Consider the following 19,971-nt stretch of genomic DNA (forward strand, 5'->3'; position numbering starts at 1 on the left):
AAAAGAAGTGTTGTTTCATAATTAATGGTTGCGTAAGAAGCCCTGTTGTCTCTGAGCCACATGAAGCTGTCTGAAGAGGCTCTCTCCTGACCACACAAATATAGGACTGGGCTGTATCCCATCTCCATGGCAACTAGGGGAGGGTAATTGGCCTGTTAGTGAATTATTACATAACTCCACCCCAAGCCTTCCAGGAGTGTCACTCCTAAAGCAACATCAACAAACCTGCCATGCTGAAGGTTCTGGAAACAGTTGGAACTCCTTGTTCTGCTTATGGAACAGTTGATCTGAAATTTCTGGTGCATATCAGCAACATAGATGTTCTATTACTGAGAAGAGGTGACGTGTGAATTACCCTTAATTCAGTGTCCCACTCAGCAACAGGCTTCAGATTTCGAAAACCGCTAATTGACGATTATGGATTCTCGTCGGTTAATCCTAAACGCCATTATATGTTAAGATATTGATTAAGCTTGCAATGTTGAAGCAGCACGTCCTATGATCTCCCCACACACGCGTTTGAAAATGTTGAGGGCATGCCTGTAAATGACAGGACCGGGTTGCGGACGACACCGTGTTTTTAGCCTACTGCTTCTCGCTGGGTACGTAACTGCCCTTCAGTTAAAGAATCCTTACGAAATCAGTTGTTTTGCAACAGAGATGCGGAAAGCAATCGCTACAGAGAACTCGCTGTACCAATGTATTTTCCGAGATGACTGTCCATATTCATTTTACAAGTTGTTACCGGGTGAGTAAAACTACAAAGTCTATTGTAATTTGTGTGTTAGGCTGTTGCTAAATTAGCCGAGTCTGGCATCGACACTGGTGTGTGTTGTTCGTGTGTTTACATAGCCTACAGGTTGAAAACATATTTTTTTCATTGTTTTAACAGTGAGTATTATGGATTAATAGCCTACTATATAATATGTAACATTAAAAATTCCACTCATAAAGAGGAGGATAGAGGTAGTCTAATTAATACATGTTTGGATCTCTTATTGCTCTTTAGCTAATACCGGTGGATTATGAGTGCTGAAACAGTTTGCAGAGACATCTGCTTTAGCCCAGTTCAGATATTCAGGTGGACAGGCTGCAGGCTACAGTATGTTCCCCGTCAGCTCGCATCGTTGTTAGTTTTACTGAGATGCGAGGGGAGTGTACTCCGGCGAGGCGCGGTGACATCACTGGCTTCCATTGGAACAGACAAAGGCTCCGAGCTCTGGCGGAGGATGCCGATGTGGGTGCGGGCACCATCAGGGGCGAAGATGCTGCTACCTCCCGCTCGGTTGATCGACACCATGTCGCCAGGCTGTATAGCTGTCCAGGCACTTTGATGAGGTCCGGTGGAGGTTATTGGGTGGAAGTTGGAGGGCAGGCCTACCGAAAGAGACCATGTATTGGAGTGCTGGCTTCGCCTCGTCCCGGCCCTGCGTGGTTGAGCTCGGCCGAAACCACAGCCTGCCCTTTGGGTTTTGTGGCTCTGAGGAACACCAGTCTTTATATGGATACTTTGCCGCTGTTCCTTTACAGGATTACAGTGCGCTCGTGACGGGACTGGGTACCGACTCATGGTGGAAGAAGACGCTCTATGTCACCGGTGGAGCGCTCCTTGCCGCCGCCGCTTACCTATTGCACGAGCTGCTCGCTATCAGGTAGGATCTCCGTTAAAAACTCCGTACAGAAAATGCTACCGTGAATGACATGTCTTCATATCCTCATCACGATCCGTGTATATGGTGTTATGTTGTAACCGGACAGGTTAAAAACGTTAGACCCTTGAATACACAACAATACCAACAATGTATTTATGAACACGGTTTTATTGGTATTAACAAAGTTTAAAACAGGAAACTGTCATCCTATAAAATACTAGCAGAGGAAATAACACAAGAAAACAACTCATCAATTCACAGTTAGAACAGGGTGGCCAGACTAGGCGCCGGCAGTGGAAATGGGTATTATCTGCAAACCTGTAAAGAGGCTATAGTAATCTAACCGACCGTGTGGTAACCCTATAGTGGAAAACGTCAAGATGTGCAAAGTTTAAGCAGTGATCCCCACTGAGATCAGTCTGTGCAAAGCGTGTAAACAATGACACTGCAAACGTACGTGCAAAAACTGCAAACAATCTGGCACTATAATAGCATGTGCAATATGCAAACAGCTGGAGGCTAAATGAGCCAACAGGTAAGATCACCACCCAGTATGACAACACAGAGCCCCAGGTATGAAGATAATCGATATAAATATGGTGACACTGCGGGCAGCCAGTGGAAAGTCTAACCACAATTTAAAATACACAATTCCCTACTCTAACGGGGAACGGATTCGAAGGCCAATCACCGTTCGACAGTACTCACGGCCCAACCCACGGCCTAGCCAACCGAAGTCCAGGAGGAGGTTGAGGGACAGATGCGAGCCTGTCGGCCACGCCTACGAGGCACTGACGTTGTTCCCCCGTGCGTTAGCAGCCCAGCTCAGACTGGGGAAACAGGAAACTATAATCCACACCAACAATAGTTCGTCTCGGGGTAGTCGTCCACACTGCTGATGGCGTCTGCTTCTTCTGTGTGCTGGGGAAGTGCAGGAGGTGTATAATTAAACGCAACCAAATGTAACGATCACGGTTGCAGTTGTTCTTACACACATAAAGTAATAGCGGGGCTACTTCCCTTTATGGCGTGGAGTTGAGTGCGTTGAACAATCTGATGGGGCTTGGAGGCACCGTGCTGACCGATCATCCAGGACTCGGGGAAGAGGGCGGCTGGCTCCGGATCTCGCCTCCGTGTGTGGAAACCGTGGTCGTCCGTAGTCGGGTGCGAGCCCTGAGAGGAGATCTTGGTTTGTTCTTATGCCTTTACCCAGCCAATCCCGTAGGTGGTCAAATCAGCCCGCCGATAAGGAACACCTGTAGAGAGATGTCACGCAAACACCGACACAGCAAACATACAGAACGATATCGGCTGTCCCGCCCCCAAACATGTGTTCAAATGAATGACATTTGCTCCCGTTACAATTCCCCCCCACATTAACAGTGGTCGTCCCGAGCACTACTGTCTGGTTCAATCCTCAGGGCGGTACCGTGCTGGAGGTTGACCCCGATTGTGGCGAGCTGGGTACCTTGGTGGGGTACCCGTTGCGGTTCCTTGATGGTGTGTAGGGGTTGGGCCATGATCTACAGGTACATTAAGAGGAACTACTAGATCGTATACAGGGGCTTCGGGGGCCGGGGCGACTGGAGCAATGGCAGGAGGTGGCGTTGCTGTGGAGGCCGTTGGCGCTGCGGCCGGTCTCAGCGGTGCGGCTGTGGGTTCCTGCTGCTGTTGTGGCATCAGTTGGTGGCGTGCCAGTGGGATGTATGGCCAAACCGGTTCTGGTTGCCAGGTGTCGTTTCTATGTGGGTTCGCAGGGGTGTGGTTGGTTGGTGGTGGATCACCAGGACAGGATCTCAAGTTGTTACGATGGATTGTTCGAATAGGACCATCTTTACCCTCTGGCCGTATAGCAAATACTGGCCGGTCCTGGTAAGGCTGGGAGACGACTACAAAGGGTAATGGGAGCCACTGAGGGGCCAATTTACCTTGAGCCCGACGGCGAAAATTTCTGATTAGCACCCTCTCTCCAGGTAGCAGCGGCAAGGTACGGGCATTGCGGTCATACCGTTTTTGGTTCCAGTTTACACGACGCTCCGCATTTCCCCGTACTGCGTCATAAGCTTGTAGAAGTGAGTGATAGTGCGTTCGGACCCACCCGTCTAGATCAGCTCTTTGTTGAGGTGGTGCGACTTCATGTAGCATGTCCACTGGAAGCCTGGCGTGGCGGCCAAACACGACGTAGTGTGGTGTCATCCCGGTGCTAGCGTGGGAGGAATTGTTGTATGCTTGCAGGAGGGCTGGAAGATGAACTGGCCACTGGGCCTGGTGCTTAACCTCGATTGTGCTCAACAGGGACAGAAGTGTGCGGTTAAGCCTTTCGCAGGCCCCGTTGCCCTGTGGGTGGTACGGGGTAGTATGTACCTTCCTGCAGCCATACATGGCACATAGTTGTTGCATTAGGGCCGACTCGAATGCTCCCCCTCGGTCGGTGAGGATCCGTTCTGGGCAGCCAAATGGGAGGATGAGAGCAGTCCACAGTGCCTTCACCGTTGTAGCAGCCGTCTGATCCTTCGTGGGCACGGCCAGTGCGTAGCGTGAAAACAGATCCGTGATGACCAAAATATATTGGTAAGGGTCCGCGGGCCTTCCGAGTGATAAAAAGTCCAGGGCCACAGTTTCAAATGGAAAGCTGGACGGAATGGGGCACAGGGGGGCTTTTGGTTGTTGCCCCCGCTTTCCTACCACACAGGTGGTACATTCGGTGGTCCATGCCCGGGCACTTGCACTCATTCCCACCCAAAAGAACCTCCTCCTAAGCAAGGACATCATCTTGTCGCCGTGAGCGTGACCTGCCGCTCTGTGGTATTCCTCCCATATCGATCGAGCTTGGCCCTCTGGGATGACAATTTGTCTTACTGGGGCCCCAGTGTCAGGTTCAGTGACGTGCCTCACCAAGGCTCCATCTTGAAGCTCCAGATGGTCCCACTCTTGAAGCAGGCGACGGAGTTGTGGGGACAAGGCCGAACGGTTACCGGTGACTGGAGGTTCTGCCTCTAGCCTCCAGGCCTGGAGGAGTCGTAGGTCTGGATCCTCTATTTGACGCGTCGCCCATAGGTTTGAGCCAGGGCAGGGTTCTACTGACGTCGTGCACGCTGTGGCCTGTGTGGTGGTGCTGGTGGCTTCTCCTGGAAGTCGCGACAAGACATCTGCGTTTCGGTTGGCCGTCCCTGGTCGGTAGCGTACTTCGTACGAGTAGTTGGCCAGTTGGGCCACCCATCGTTGTTCGGTTGCCCCCAGTCGTGCGGTCTGCAGGTGGACTAGCGGGTTGTTGTCTGTGAACACAGTGACTTGGGCCCCCCACAAGTAGTCTTTGAATTTGTCTGTAATTGCCCACTTCAAGGCCAAGAGCTCCAGCTTGAAGGAGCTGTAATTTTTGTCGTTGCGCTCAGCCGGAGCGAGGCTACGGCTTGCGTATGCTATGACCCGCTCTTTTCCATCCTGGACTTGGGACAGGACCGCTCCTAGGCCATCCAGGCTGGCGTCTGTGTACAGCTTGAAAGGCAATTGGAAGTCCGCAAAAGCCAGTATGGGGGCACTAAGAAGAGCCTGTTTCAGGTTGTCAAAAGCAACTTGGCAGTCAGCTGTCCACTGGATTGGGGCAGAAGGTCTATTAGCCTGGCCCTGTAGGAGCTGGTGAAGTGGAGCGGCGACTTTGGAGAAAGCAGGGATAAATCGCCTGTAGTACCCCGCGAAGCCTAAAAATGACCTCACTTGCTTGACGGTCGTGGGCGCAGCCCAATCGCGGACAATGGCCGTCTTGTCTGGGTCGGTTGCCACACCCTGACTGCTAACCACATGCCCCAGGTAGACCACTTGCTTCTGGAACAGATGACACTTACGGGGTTGTAGTTTCAGGCCATGTTCTTGAAGGCGGGTAAATACCTGTTCTAGGTGTTGTAAGTGGGTGGGGAAGTCGGGCGAATAGACTATGACGTCATCGAGATAAATCAAGAGGTGATCGTACACTTGTGAGCCGAGGCAACGTTGCATTAATCTCTGAAACGTAGCTGGCGCATTGCAGAGTCCAAAAGGCATACGTTCAAAGTGGTAGAGGCCAAAGGGTGTAGTGAACGCAGTCTTCTCCTGGTCCTCTGGTGCGACATCCACTTGCCAGTATCCGCTCGCCAAGTCGAGCGTGGAGTACCATTTGGCTTGGGTTAGGCTCGTGAGGGACTCCTCAATGCGCGGCAGGGGAAAGGAGTCTTTGTGAGTCACGGAATTAAGCTTGCGGTAATCCACACAGAATCTCCACGACCCGTCTTTCTTTTTTGCCAGGACCACTGGAGCTGCCCACGGACTCGAACTTTCTTTCACCACCCCACTGTCAAGCATGCCCTGCAATAAGGCCCTCAACTCTGGGTAGAGGTTTGGAGCGACAGGGCGGTAGCGTTCTCTTATTGGGGGTGCTGTGCCAGTGGGTATCTGGTGGGTGACCACTGAGGTCCTTCCAAAATCTTCATCGTGTGCAGCGAATATGTGTGACCACTTCTGCAGGAGGGCCTTCAGTTGTGCTTGTTGATAGTCATTCAATTCCTCCCCACGTAGTGCCAGTGCCGGGTGCTCCTCGGTTGAAGTCTGCCCTACGTGCTGTACATCGACCTCAACTATCTGGGGACCAGTATTGCGCAGCACCAACTTCGACCGCCCTTGTACATCTCTGGGGTCAATCTGGGTCACTGTAGCCAGGGGGCGTCGTTGAGGTAGTTCCAGCGGGAAAGGATTAGGGTTGCAGATGCGCAGGGGGACCCTCCCACCACGGGTCCAGCTCAAAGATCTGGCCACTCTCCATTCGTGCCCATGGTCTTCTAGGTCTTCAACCAGGACCAGGCAATCCTGTAGGCCAGCTGCTTGTGGAACTTGGGCCCAGATAATAGTCTCTGTGGTAGGAGGTAACCTCACTGGGGACTGCCGCTGGAGTCTAGCCACCCCTTGTAGCTCCATCTGGCCCATCGACGTATCCGCTTTCTGGCAAGCGGCAAAAGCTGCATCCCAAGCCTTCTCTGCATGAGGAGAGAACACAGATTTAAATGCCGTCACTCCTGGGTGCCCCCTACGGAATACCTCTGTCCAACAATCCGCCACCACATTCATTCCAAGGAGGCCATATTCTGTGTTTATACAATCATCCCTCACAATAACCACACCCTTTTTCTTAATGTCTATTCCCCCAATACTAAAATCCAAGACAGCATAACCCACATAAGGAATACGAAGACCATTGGCCGCTTTCAAGGTTAGCCATGGTATACCACTGGGATCTTGTATGCACTCCCCCCCAAAATAGTGCTGGAACAGTGTTTGGCTGAACATGGTGACTTGGGAGCCAGTGTCAAGTATAAATGGAACCCGTTGCCCTTGAACAAACACTTCCACTTCAGGGCATTTGCCCACCATTGAGGGCCTTTGTGGGGGTACGATCTGGGGCCCCTCCCGGTTCACTCGCCCTGCTGTGACCGGGGATACCGAAAACCCGGCTGGTGCGGCCGTCGCCGTGGGCAAAACCTCTGAATATGCCCAGCCTCCCCGCAGTCGCGGCAAATGGCTCTCCCTTGGCCATCCCATTGGTAAGACGTATTATCCGGGGGGGCAGACCCTAGCCGCTGTCGTCTCGGGTCATGTTCTTGACGCCAAGCCTGTTGGGGGTTTGCACCCATGGCCGGCAGTGCTGTAGCACCGGTGGCTGGTATGATGTTTAAACGCCCTTGCAGCTGTTCGACGATGGATTTACTTAGGAGGCTCACCTGTTCTGTCAACTCTTGACGCAATTCGGCTCGGAGGGCTTCCTTCATTTGCTGCCAATCAGAGGTGACCGTTGAGGGCCTCTTGGATGTTGTGGCAACAGTTGGGCAAACTTGGGCTTCTTCAGTGTGGCCCAGTTCACGCTCCAATGCTTTTGCCTCTGCACAGACCTGGACAAATGTAAGCGTTGTGACCCTTCTGAGCTGTCTTTGCAGTTCTTGTTTGGCTAATCCCTGCCTCAGGCCCATGGAAAACTGGGTGCGCAGCAGTTCGTCATCCGAGCCCGCATCCTGGGGGTCTCTTGCTCTCCACCTGTGATGCAGCTCCCGCAGCCGAAGAGTGAACGTGCCCACATCCTCTCCAGGTTCTTGTTTACAGTTAAAGAACTGTACTCGCAGCAGGGCTACTGGTTGCTGGCCCCCATACAGCCTCGCCAGGGCGTCCAGAATCTTTACATCCGTATTTCGATCAGCCTCTGCCAACAGCGCCACCTCCCTTTTTGCATTCCCTTCCAATACGCTCAACAAAAAGTCTACCCGCTGTTCGTCATTTAGCCCCTGGGCCCGAATAAAAGCCTCAATTTGGGTTCGCCAATCTAGAAATTTGGATGGTTCTCCTTCCCCGCTATACTTTGGCACCCATGGCCCACTCATGAACCATGGCATCATTGTGGGCACTACTTGGGGTTGTGCCCCCGCTACCATTGGCTGCCCGCCATTATTCATATTGCTGTGTACGTCAAGGGTCCTGCCGACTACGCCAAATTTGTAACCGGACAGGTTAAAAACGTTAGACCCTGGAATACACAACAATACCAACAATGTATTTATGAACACGGTTTTATTGGTATTAACAAAGTTTAAAACAGGAAACTGTCATCCTATAAAATACTAGCAGAGGAAATAACACAAGAAAACAACTCATCAATTCACAGTTAGAACAGGGTGGCCAGACTAGGCGCCGGCAGTGGAAATGGGTATTATCTGCAAACCTGTAAAGAGGCTATAGTAATCTAACCGACCGTGTGGTAACCCTATAGTGGAAAACGTCAAGATGTGCAAAGTTTAAGCAGTGATCCCCACTGAGATCAGTCTGTGCAAAGCGTGTAAACAATGACACTGCAAACGTACGTGCAAAAACTGCAAACAATCTGGCACTATAATAGCATGTGCAATATGCAAACAGCTGGAGGCTAAATGAGCCAACAGGTAAGATCACCACCCAGTATGACAACACAGAGCCCCAGGTATGAAGATAATCGATATAAATATGGTGACACTGCGGGCAGCCAGTGGAAAGTCTAACCACAATTTAAAATACACAATTCCCTACTCTAACGGGGAACGGATTCGAAGGCCAATCACCGTTCGACAGTACTCACGGCCCAACCCACGGCCTAGCCAACCGAAGTCCAGGAGGAGGTTGAGGGACAGATGCGAGCCTGTCGGCCACGCCTACGAGGCACTGACGTTGTTCCCCCGTGCGTTAGCAGCCCAGCTCAGACTGGGGAAACAGGAAACTATAATCCACACCAACAATAGTTCGTCTCGGGGTAGTCGTCCACACTGCTGATGGCGTCTGCTTCTTCTGTGTGCTGGGGAAGTGCAGGAGGTGTATAATTAAACGCAACCAAATGTAACGATCACGGTTGCAGTTGTTCTTACACACATAAAGTAATAGCGGGGCTACTTCCCTTTATGGCGTGGAGTTGAGTGCGTTGAACAATCTGATGGGGCTTGGAGGCACCGTGCTGACCGATCATCCAGGACTCGGGGAAGAGGGCGGCTGGCTCCGGATCTCGCCTCCGTGTGTGGAAACCGTGGTCGTCCGTAGTCGGGTGCGAGCCCTGTAGAGGAGATCTTGGTTTGTTCTTATGCCTTTACCCAGCCAATCCCGTAGGTGGTCAAATCAGCCCGCCGATAAGGAACACCTGTAGAGAGATGTCACGCAAACACCGACACAGCAAACATACAGAACGATATCGGCTGTCCCGCCCCCAAACATGTGTTCAAATGAATGACATTTGCTCCCGTTACATTATGTCTGTGTAAAAATCGGAGGATGCAAGGTGCATGAGGATGATGAGGATGAAGATTGTCATTATTGCTTTACAGGCCCATTCACTTTGGCTAGGTTATTGACTGCGGCTGCACCAACAACCCAACCTCTCTCTGTTTTCTAGATCGTTCGTTGTGTTTATTGTAGCACAATCTGCATGCAGAGATGGTCGTAAAACACCGACCATTCGGACTGTACTGTATGAATCACGCGTCTGCTCATGTGCCAGGTCTCGTGCCTGCCCAGCGACTTGAACATAAATAACCGTTCCTCGGGCTCTGCAGCAGTCACGATGCCCTGATCTGACATACCACGTGAGCTACGTTCACTCTGTTCCTATATGTAAAAGCGGACGAATAAAAGATCATAATTGAAATCCTTGTCGTCTTTTGGTATCAAGGATTACTCCGCCTATATTTTAATGTTGGGAAAAGTACGCCCTTGCAATAATAAAGCCGTCACTCATGGATTTAAGAAAGAACATCCGGTACCCACGACGGACGGGACCGGTGTTCCAGTGGCTTGTTTTATGGGCTATAATCTGTCACTGTTTGTCGTTCATTAATCCTCATATGAATCACATTCATTACCTATATAGGCTACCCAGTGGTGATGGTATAAGCCTTTGGCTCGTGTTGCCTCTTGGGATAGTTCTATGATTCACTGGCCCGTGCAGTCTGGGAAACTGGTCATTGACTTCGACTGACTGCTTAGTTTTTCACCATCTTAGAGAAAATGGGCTGTCACAATGTCTGAACCGTTTCAGCACTACGACTCTCTGGACAGCGATAGTAAAAAACGTCAATTTCCTGATCTGCTCTATAGAGATCAAACAACGTGTAAACATTAAACTTGCATGTTTCATTTTGACTGAATAGTCATCAGTCTGACTTCAGATTAAATCTGATTTAGTTATGGACTCTAGCTATCACTAACCCTAACCCTGTGTTTGTATTTGTCAATGTCTGTCTGTCTGTCTGTCTGTCTGTCTGTGTGTGTATACAAACAGTATATTTCTCTGTGGGGAGTGTGGGTAGCATCCTGCTCTGCTGTGTCACCCTGGCTATAAAGAGCAGCAGCTGCCCCCCTCCTTTCTGCCCCCCCCCCCCCTCTCTCTCTCTCTCCCTCTCTCCTTCCCTGGGGGGCTTGGAGCTGAAAACAACTCCCATCCTCCAATCAGAATCTGCCTTGCTGTTAGGCTACACACTGACTGTTCAACTCTTTTCTTTTTGTCTCTATCTTCTCACTTCCTTCTTAATTCTCTTAGCGCTCTCCCCCCCTCTCTCTCTCTCTCTCTCTCTCTCTCTCTCTCTCTCTCTCTCTCTCTCTCTCTCTCTCTCTCTCTTTATCTGTTTCACTCTCTCTCTCTCCACCTGTCCCTCATCCTGCCTCTCTCTCACTGTCTCTCTCTGTTTTCCCCTCCCTCCCTCCCTCCCTCCCTCCCTCCCTCCCTCCCTCCCTCCCTCCCTCCCTCCCTCCCTCCCTCCCTCCCTCCCTCCCTCCCTCCCTCCCTCCCTCCCTCCCTCCCTCCCTCCCCCCTCCCTTCCTCCCTCCCTTCCTCCCTTCCTCCCTCCCTCAGGAAGGAGCAGCAGCTGGACTCTAAGGACACCATTATCCTCCACCAGTTCTCCAGGCCCAACCACGGAGCCCCCAGCCTGTCGCCCTTCTGTCTGCAGCTGGAGACCTACCTGCGCATGCTCGACCTCCCTTACCAGGTACCACACACACACACACACACACACACACACACACACACACACACACACACACACCCTGTGTGCTCACTGTGTGTCTCAGGATGGACAGAAGTGAAGTGTGTCATATAAGGATTTGGGGGAAATCCCTAATCCCTCGCCTCTTCCTGTTTGGTGCCCCTGCAGAACTACTTTGATGGGGGGCTCTCGCCCCAGGGGAAGATGCCTTGGATAGAGTACAACCACCAGCAGGTTTCAGGGTCAGAGTTCATAGTGGACTTCCTGGAGCAGAAGCTGGGCCTCAGCCTGAACAAGCACCTGAGTGCCCAGGAGAGGGCGCTCTCCCGTGCGGTTACCATCATGGTGGAGGAACACCTCTACTGGTGAGACGCACACACAGATTCTCTCTCACACCCTCACATTATACAGTAGACTCATGTGCACACAGTCGCTCTCCAAGACTGTTGTCTATTCCTGAGGTGATTTTGTAAGTGTGTGGTGAAGATAATACTCATCCTGCCTCTTTCTCTCTTTCTCTCTCTCTCTCTCTCTCTCTCTCTCTCTCTCTCTCTCTCTCTCTCTCTCTCTCTCTCTCTCTCTCTCTCTCTCTCTCTCTCTCTCTCTCTCTTCTCTCTCTCTCTCTCTCTCTCTCTCTCTCTCTCTCTCTCTCTCTCTCTCTCTCTCACTCGCTTTCTCTCTCTCTTTTCTTTATTGATTGCATTCCCTACCTTAATTAATATTTATTTCACTCTTTATTGATCTCTCTCTTTGTATCTGTCTATTTCTCTCTCACACTCTTCATTGATCGCTTTCTTCCTCTCTCCGTTTCTTATTTCCTCCCCTCTGACCTCTTTTCTCTCCTCCTTCCATCCCCCCTCCCTATCTCAGTGAGAGTGGGCTATGTTTAGACCAACAGAGGGCTATTGATTCAATTATTTATGGATGTCCCAGGGCAGTGGGATAGCATGTTTCTCAGGGTATGTATGTGTGTGTGCGTGTCTGTAGTCAGGCTAACAGAAGGCCTTGCACTGGAGGGAGAGGATGTCAGGTGTGGGACTGGGATGTATGGTGCCTCTCCTTTCACTGCCCGTCCAGAGGCTAAGAGACACACACATCGGCCGCCTTTCATCTGGAACAATGAACCTAAACTGGATGGATTTCACAAGCTAATTGCTTTTATAATGACATACCCCCTGTGCTTCCTGTTTGTGCGCGTGCAGTGAGAAGGGGAGGGGGGGGGGGGCTGGGCAAGGGGCGGGGGCGGTGGTGATAGGAATATTGGCGCTGAGGACCAGAACGATAACATTTCTCCCCGGTCTAACACTCCAGTCACGACAACCATCATCCTCCTTGCCTGTGTGTGTGTGTGTATCCAGGACCATCGTCTACTGTCAGTGGGTGGAGCACCAGGAGCAGAGCCAGCAGCTGCTTCCCGTCTGCGGCCCCCTGAGTGGCGTGCTGCGCTGGGTGCTGGGTCAGCTGACGAGCGGCGTGCTCCAGAGAGAGATGTACGGCCAGGGCCTGGGGCGGCTCCCCCGCGAGCACATCTACCTGCTGATGGAGAAGGACCTGCGCACGCTGGCCGATCTACTGGGTGAGAAGGGCGGAGTGGGAGAGGAAAGGGGGAGAGAGAGGAGAGAGGGAGGATGGGGAGCAGAGGAGGAGGAGGAGCCTGCGCTGTGTCTGAGTTCTGCTTCCCGTCCATCCCCCAGGTGAGAAGCGCTACTTCCTGGGAGGCTGTGTGTCTCAGCTGGACGCTAGCGTCTTCGGCCTGTTGGCCGTGCCCATGTGGAGCCTGCCGGGGTCGCGACCCGAACAGCTCATCAAAGGTAGGAGCCCCTGTTGATGCGACAGCAGTTCCTGTTTCCTGGTGTAATCCTCCCATTTTCACCAGTAGGTGGCAGTGAAAGCCAGCATGCGGTGTTGGGTTATCATCAGCACGAGTGAATTCACGACAGGGAATACCGACTGGTCAGACATTCCTTTTCTTGATTCCAACTTGTGGTCCCCTGCGTCCTCCCTCCCTCTCGCCCCACCCTCCCCAGGTGAGCTCATCAACCTGGCCATGTTCTGTGAGCGCATGCGCAGGCGCTTCTGGCCCGAGTGGTTCGTGGACCTGGAGGATCTGTACTACGACGGGGAGACAGACAGCCGCGGGTCTCCCACTGGCCCTGCGGACCTGGGCCTGTTCTCCAGGACTGACACCCTGGAGGAGAGCGAGGACAGCGGCCCTCGGAGTGGAGACAAACACGCGCACGCGCACTGCCGTGCACACTCCACCGACACGGACGCATCCCTGTTTGACTCTGACGTGGGCACGGACTCAGACAACGAGCTGCAGCTCAAGGGAAGCCCTGACCCCTGTCCGGAAACGGCGAGCCAAATAGTCTGATGACATCACTGCTTTTGCCGTGGCAGTCCCAGGGCCTGACAGGGCCTCTCATGATCTGATAGTCCAATGAGGGCATCTCTGATAAAACAGTTCCGTCCAATCAGAATCAGAAAGGGTTTTATGAGTGGACTTCCGATGAGCTGTTCGTCCAATGAAAGGGTTCGTTATGATTACCATTAATAATGTCCTTCCAGAGCTCTGCACTGGTGTCTATATGCCGTGTATGACAACCTGTTAGTCAAGTGACTTCTTGTATGAGTTTATGGACTTCCTGTTTGGGCGTGTCATGCTGTGACGTGTGCTCCCGTGGTCTGGCAGGGTCTTATTGACCTTCAGTGCCAGAGAGACTGCCACTTGGACTGGTAGAATGGAGGGGTGGAGAGATGGAGGGATATAAAATGGAGAGATGGAGGGATATAAGATGGAGAGATGGAGGGATATAAGTTGGAGAGATGGAGAGATGGAGTCTGGATATATGGAGGAGGATGTTGACCATGGTGAGCTGGTAACTGGACAAGTTTGGACGCAGTTCTACTTTCTCACCACCAGAGGCCGCCGTAGCTCTACATTACTGTATGCCATTCTTTCTTCAGCCTCAAATAAAAAAAAATCTAAAAATCATAAAGTAACACCAGATTAAATGTGTCCCCTAGTCAAATTAACTGTGTATGTGCAGAGTGAATAGAGATGAATGTGATTACTGTGATTGATTGTTGGATTTGACGTTGGGTTGTTCATTTCTGACTGACCAAACCAGTGGCACTTTATTTTATTTTTTTATTTGAATATCAACATAGTCTATGTCAAACTGTTAATTTATATAACGGCTTGTTTTCTTACTGCTCTCAAAGAGAGCACACAATTGTTTTGCACACTCGTGTTTCATTTGAACTGATTTGTCATGTGATTGGCTGTTCTAATCAGATAGTTGTTGTTTTTTTAGGCTGTTTGATTGGAGGACAGAAACACTGCTTGGTCTATCAGTAGTTAGTAGCACTACATACAACTGACGTGTGTGCGTGCGTATGTTTGTTTGTATTTGTGTGTACCTGCAATATAAATCAGGATCATAGTAGTCAGTAGTTCATTGCAGAGGCACAACATGATAAATACGAGACTACCCAATCAGAATAGCCTTTCTAGTGTTGTTAAACTTCATGTGGTGACGAGGTGGACCAAGAAATCTGACCTGTGGACCACCATGTTATATGTGACAGTACTGGAGCCTAAATAAAGACATGCTGTCATCATTTCCGACCTATAGAGACACGTGTGTTTTGATCATTTCAACATTCCACAGCTCACCTTGTATTTACTTCAACTCCGTGGACTATGTGTCAATCCGTTAAGAAAATAACCAAGCAGAGAAGAGGGGAGATAAGGGGAGGCAATGAGAGAGGAGGGAAGGGGGTGGAGAGGAGAGGGAGAGGGGAGGGGAGGATAGGGGGAAGAGAGGAGAGGAGAAGCGAGGATAAGAGAAGAAGATGAGTGGAGAGGAGCGTAGGATCAGGAGCAAGTGTCCCAGGAGGAGGAGCAGGTGCAGGCTGCCAGCGAGGCCCTGGGGCCTGAAGGGCCAAACAGCTTCACACAATCTGCACTCCTCTTTTAATTTTTTTCTCTCTCTCTCTCTCTCTCTCTCTCTCTCTCTCTCTCTCTCTCTCTCTCTCTCTCTCTCTTTCTTTCTCTCTGAACAGATCAGTGATCCACAAAGAGAGGTAAACACACAGAGGCAAATTAAAAAGGAAACTCCCCTGGTACAGCAAACACATTATCCCAAGTCAACACACACTCATGCACACACACACGTGCACACATACACACGCGCACACACACACACACACCCTGCAGCATCCCAACCAAAGACTTGTCTTTTAGACTTGATGTGGAATATTTTCCGTTGTAGTCTTAAAATGATGTGTCTTTCTAGATCCACATAGACCTCCTGCACATCCCTCCCTGCAGGTGCAATCTGTGTTATGCTAGTTCCTTCTGTTTCTGACCTGGATGTGTGTATTCAGTTGGTTTTGGCTGTACCCAGCCCTTCCAGCCCCCTTGGCCCTCCAGCCCCCCAGCCCCCTGGCCCCCAGACCTCCTCCTTGGCAGGGGTCCGTCCATCTGCCTCCCCCCTGAGTCCTGAGGGATGGGAGGCCACTGCGACCCCCCACGACCAGCTGCTCACCCCCAGAACCTGCCTCTTGCTGCCAGGTAGTACCCATGCACACACACACACACACACACACACACACATACAGTTAAACACACACTGGTCCTGGCAGGCTCAGGTGCTCACCACAAAGGCAGGGTTAGAGGGGAGCCGATTCCAACAGGTGGCGCTGTTTTCTTTTCTAATTACACCTTTATTAATTCATTGGCACACCGATGAGATGACTCTGGCTCTCTGATCGCTCACAGGATAGCTGCCAAGGATTGTCCTCTCCTCTGCTCACCTCTCCACTTCTTTTCTCTCCTTTTCCTGTCCTGTATGATTTTCTCCTCTCTCTTTTAACTCCCTCCCCCCTCCCCAGTCCCCCCCCCCTCTCTCTCTCTCTCTCTCTCTCTCTCCAGAAGCTTACAGTCTAATTCCCCAGTTGTCATGCCATAAAAACAATAACTAGCAATCCCAGACGAGACAGAGGGCGAACCCAGCAGCTTTTTTCTCTTGTTTTTTATATTTGTCTTTATCTTCCCCTCTTTCTTTCTGAGAGTAGAGGATGTTGGCAAAGCCTCTTTAACTCGCTGGTATTATAGAGGATTAGTTTGGGCCCAGATCCCTGTGTATGTGTGTATGTGTGTATGTGCGTGTGTTTGTGTGCGTGTGTTTGTGTGCGTGTGCTTCTGTGCCTGTTTATTCCTTGGTTGTGCTAGACTCGCTAGGTAAACAGTTTGTGTGTCACACTTGATTGCATTTCAGAAATTAAAAAGTGTGTGTGACAATGGGCTGGGCCTCTGAGGGCTGGGGTATACAGGCTGTGAGCTGGGGCCTGTCTGGGGGCTGTAGTCCTAGGGCTGGGGAATAGAGTCTGGGGTCTGGCTGGGGGCAGAAGGCTGGCTGGGGGCTGAGAGCAAGGGACTGGGGAATAGAGTCTGGGGGCAGGCTGGGGTTTGGCAGGGGGGTGACATGTTAGACCCAGGGGCCTTTGGGGACATGGTTCTCTCTGTGACAGAGTGACCCTCCCTGGCAGCCAGAACAATACTGACAGTCCTGGACAATCAACACTGGCCCATCTGTCTCTCTCCTGCCCTCCCCTCTCTTCTCCTCCCTCTTTTCATTCCCTTCTTCCTCTTCCTCTCGCCACAGAGGAGAGACAGGGGCATCAGAGGGTGGAAAGAAACGGGCGAGAGGGGCAAAAGATATATATTATTTAAACCTTTTCAGCTAACTCTGGTCTTTAAAAGCCTGTATTGTATTGTCCTCTGGTTTTATTTCGTTACCTAGGCTATTTAGACGGCACAACAATGCACTCAATATTTGTTTTTGTTTACAAGCACAACACATTTGTGTGGTGTTTTATTTGCATTCCGTAATTCCGCAGGTGCCAACCGAAGCCGGTTGCTCCGCTCCTGCCTCATATCCCACCTCTGTCGGCGGGGAGCAACTCAGAGCCGCGGTCTGCCTGCAGCGCACGGGTCTCGCCAATATATAATCCGTTGTTATCTTGTCACCACGTGGAGCTCTGCCATCCCACGAGACAACACCGAAATTCATTAATCTAATTTAATATGTTGTATTGCCCAAATGAGGCGCGAGGTGGCTTTGCTGCAGGATAAGAGCAAAGTAAAGCTCCGTCCCATAAGACAAGCACAGCCGCACCAAGCGCTAACGGTAACATGCTTCATTAAACTCTTAATTACCTATTGTTACTAACTAGTTCGTGGTGTTTTAATGAGAATCTACGGGCGGTTAAATGTAATCTAAATTTTCTAATCTACTGGTCCATTACCAAGGAGTCAAAATGTTATTGGTTTTGTGAGTAATCAGACTTTTAAATGGCGTTGATTCCGTTCCCCAAGGCCTCGGAAGGGGCTCGACTGTGTAATTGAATTCCGCTTTTTTTCTTCTTCTCTTTTTGGGAGAAGTGGAGGTTTTCTCTTGTGCACTCAGTCACTCATCTCGAGGACAGTCTCCTCGGTTCCGGTTGGATCACAAGGTTGCTGCGCTTCACAACCTCCGACGCACGGGTCACCATGGCGACCCCTTCACAAGAGAGGCTTCTAAAGCTGCCAAAGGAGCCAGGCCAGACACAGTCTGAAGAACTGATGTGTGTGTGTGTGTGTTCATTTATGAGAGTGTGCATATGTGTGTACGTGTGTGTATGTGTGTGCACTTCAGTCATGTCCCCTCTGTTACCTGGAGCCAGATAAGCTCAAGGATTGATCACCATGTGTTTTCTGTGAGTGAAGGGGAATCATTCTCACCCACATGCTGTGAGGTTAATATGAGCCAAACACATGCAGACACACACACGCTCACACACACCGGGTTCAGCCCTCTTATAGAGTAGTTCCCTAGCCTCTGTCTGTCTTCTCAGCAGAACCTGCAGAACTGATTGAACCTTCTGTCTATCTGTCATGGGAGTTTTGTCTGGGGCTGCCCTGTCCTGTCTTTCTCTGTACAGTCGTGGCCATAAGTTTTGGCATTGACAAATGTTGTGTTTTGCAAAGTTTGCTGGTTCAATGTTTGAGGAAAATGTTTTCACATGTTTCTATAGAATACTGGAATACAATAAGAACACATTTCATATATTTTTTAAGCTTTTTTGGGGCGAACATTTTCAATATATGCAAATAGTCCCCTCTTTTACAGCAGTCAATCTGCTCCTAAAATCCAATCAGCATGATAGAGTGAGCTAGTTCACACTTTCCCCTGTGCTGATGATATGACTCACTGAAATTATGTTAGCAGTCATTTTATGCCAAGGCCCAGCATGCTTTGCAAACACTCAATAGATGTCGCTCCCAATACATTTGGCCACGGCTGTATATCTGTGTGTTTGTGTGCGTGTGCATGTGTGTGTGTTAGGAAGACCAATCAGAATGCACAGTAATGGAGGGTTGTCTTGTTGTTGTGTGGATCTTGTTGATGTGTGTGTGTGTGTGGCTGTGTCTGTATGTGTGTGTTGTTGGCACTGATGCAGGCCTGGTTGTTGCGACTACAGTTTCAGGTCAGACAGGTGCAGCGGGGAAGTCTTGGATTATTACTGAGGATATAACCACAGGCAAATACATTTGTCTTCTCTGCCCCTCCCTACCCAACACCCTTATTTCTCTGTCAACACCCCCCCCCCACACACACACACACACACACACTGATGATGGATGACAACCTTGAGCAATACGTAACTGAACCAAATACAGGCACATATGACCGGGGACAGTCGTCCGCTCTGACAGGCTCCACAGCGGCTAATGAGCTGCATCAGTCAAGTGGAGTGGAGCAGGGTACACCTCTCTCTCTCCCTCTCTCTCTTTCTCCCATCTCCATCTCTGTCTCTGTGTGTCTCCTCTCTCCCTCGCACTCTTCCTCGTTGTCGCTCGCTTCTTTCCATCTTCTCCCATCATTCCGTCTCTGTCTCTCTACCCATGTCCACCGTACACATTAGACACTCTCTAACGTTGCATCAGTGAACTGCATCCACTCGCAACGACGCACCAGAACGCACAAACCCAGTCGAGACCCGATCCCCCCCCCCCCCAGTTGTAGAAACTCTGGATGATATGCTGATCAGATGAGTTGACCCTTGGATGACCACCCCCTCGCCCCCTCAGCACGGTGTGGACCACAGCTGCGGACCAGAGGCCCCACCTGTACGCCAGCTGGCTGCGCGGAGCCTCACACCGGGGGCAGGATCTGAGGCGCACGCCGAGCGGAGAGAAACACGTCAACTCCCCCTCCTGTTCCCTGCTCCGGGGTGGCAGCCACTGACAGGAGGCACAGCCGTAAAGAGAGGAGAGGAGAGAGATGAGAGGGGAGAGACAGAGGAGAGAGAACCCCGGCCTTTGTGGGAGATCGACCAGGAGAAGGCGCCGAGCCAGAGGTGGAGGAGGAGGAGGAGGAGGAGAGGAAGGAGGAGGAGGAGAGGGCATCTCCAGCTGTCACATATCCTCTTTGCTCGGGAGGTGAGGGGAGGCGAAATGTCAAAATATTTGAATAAATTCCCACGGAAGGCTGTTAGGGGTGGGTGAGGAGCGGGGTGGGGGTGGGGTGTAGCAGCAGAGAGGGGATGTGAAAAGGAGGGAGGGGGGGAGGGGCTGAGGGGTGCAGGATGGAGGAGGAGGAGACTAGGATGGCGGCAGAGAGGGTTGGGTTTTGATGGTGGGAGGATGCACAGAACGAGTGGAGAGAGGCAGTGTGTGTGGAAGGGGGGGTGGATGAGACAGGGGGGTAAGGAGGGAAGGGAAATGAACTGTCGGGAGGGGGCAGAGGGCAGGGCGA

At 51.1% G+C, this 19,971-nt stretch overlaps 1 protein-coding gene across 2 annotated transcripts; it reads left to right on the forward strand.

Annotated features, from left to right (window-relative positions):
* The first annotated feature begins 373 nt into the window (after window positions 1–373).
* faxcb (failed axon connections homolog, metaxin like GST domain containing b) lies at window positions 374–14,799 on the forward strand. 2 transcript variants are annotated; one of them, XM_084707441.1, is made up of 7 exons: window positions 374–748; window positions 1,531–1,652; window positions 11,032–11,167; window positions 11,333–11,529; window positions 12,523–12,740; window positions 12,859–12,975; window positions 13,192–14,799. In XM_084707441.1, exons 1-7 carry the CDS (start codon window positions 713–715, stop codon window positions 13,536–13,538), a joined length of 1,173 nt encoding a protein of 390 aa, XP_084563567.1. In that variant the 5' UTR covers window positions 374–712; the 3' UTR covers window positions 13,539–14,799. The 2 variants fall into 2 exon arrangements, with proteins under 2 accessions (XP_084563567.1, XP_084563556.1); XM_084707430.1 differs by lacking the exon at window positions 374–748 and having other exon boundaries at window positions 779–1,652.
* Window positions 14,800–19,971: the final 5,172 nt, after the last annotated feature.

Source organism: Hypomesus nipponensis, chromosome 2 (assembly GCF_054491055.1).
Source record: "Hypomesus nipponensis isolate SF chromosome 2, ASM5449105v1, whole genome shotgun sequence".
NCBI lineage: Eukaryota > Metazoa > Chordata > Actinopteri > Osmeriformes > Osmeridae > Hypomesus > Hypomesus nipponensis.

What these genes read in the sequence shown, in the direction of transcription:
- faxcb (XM_084707430.1), top strand. Translation starts at nt 1,393, where the DNA reads ATGTATTGGAGTGCTGGCTTCGCCTCGTCCCGGCCCTGCGTGGTTGAG. An exon ending in TGCTCGACCTCCCTTACCAG is followed by an intron (nt 11,168 to 11,332) that starts GTACCACACACA and finishes GTGCCCCTGCAG; the next exon opens with AACTACTTTGATGGGGGGCT. An exon ending in ACCCGAACAGCTCATCAAAG is followed by an intron (nt 12,976 to 13,191) that starts GTAGGAGCCCCT and finishes CACCCTCCCCAG; the next exon opens with GTGAGCTCATCAACCTGGCC.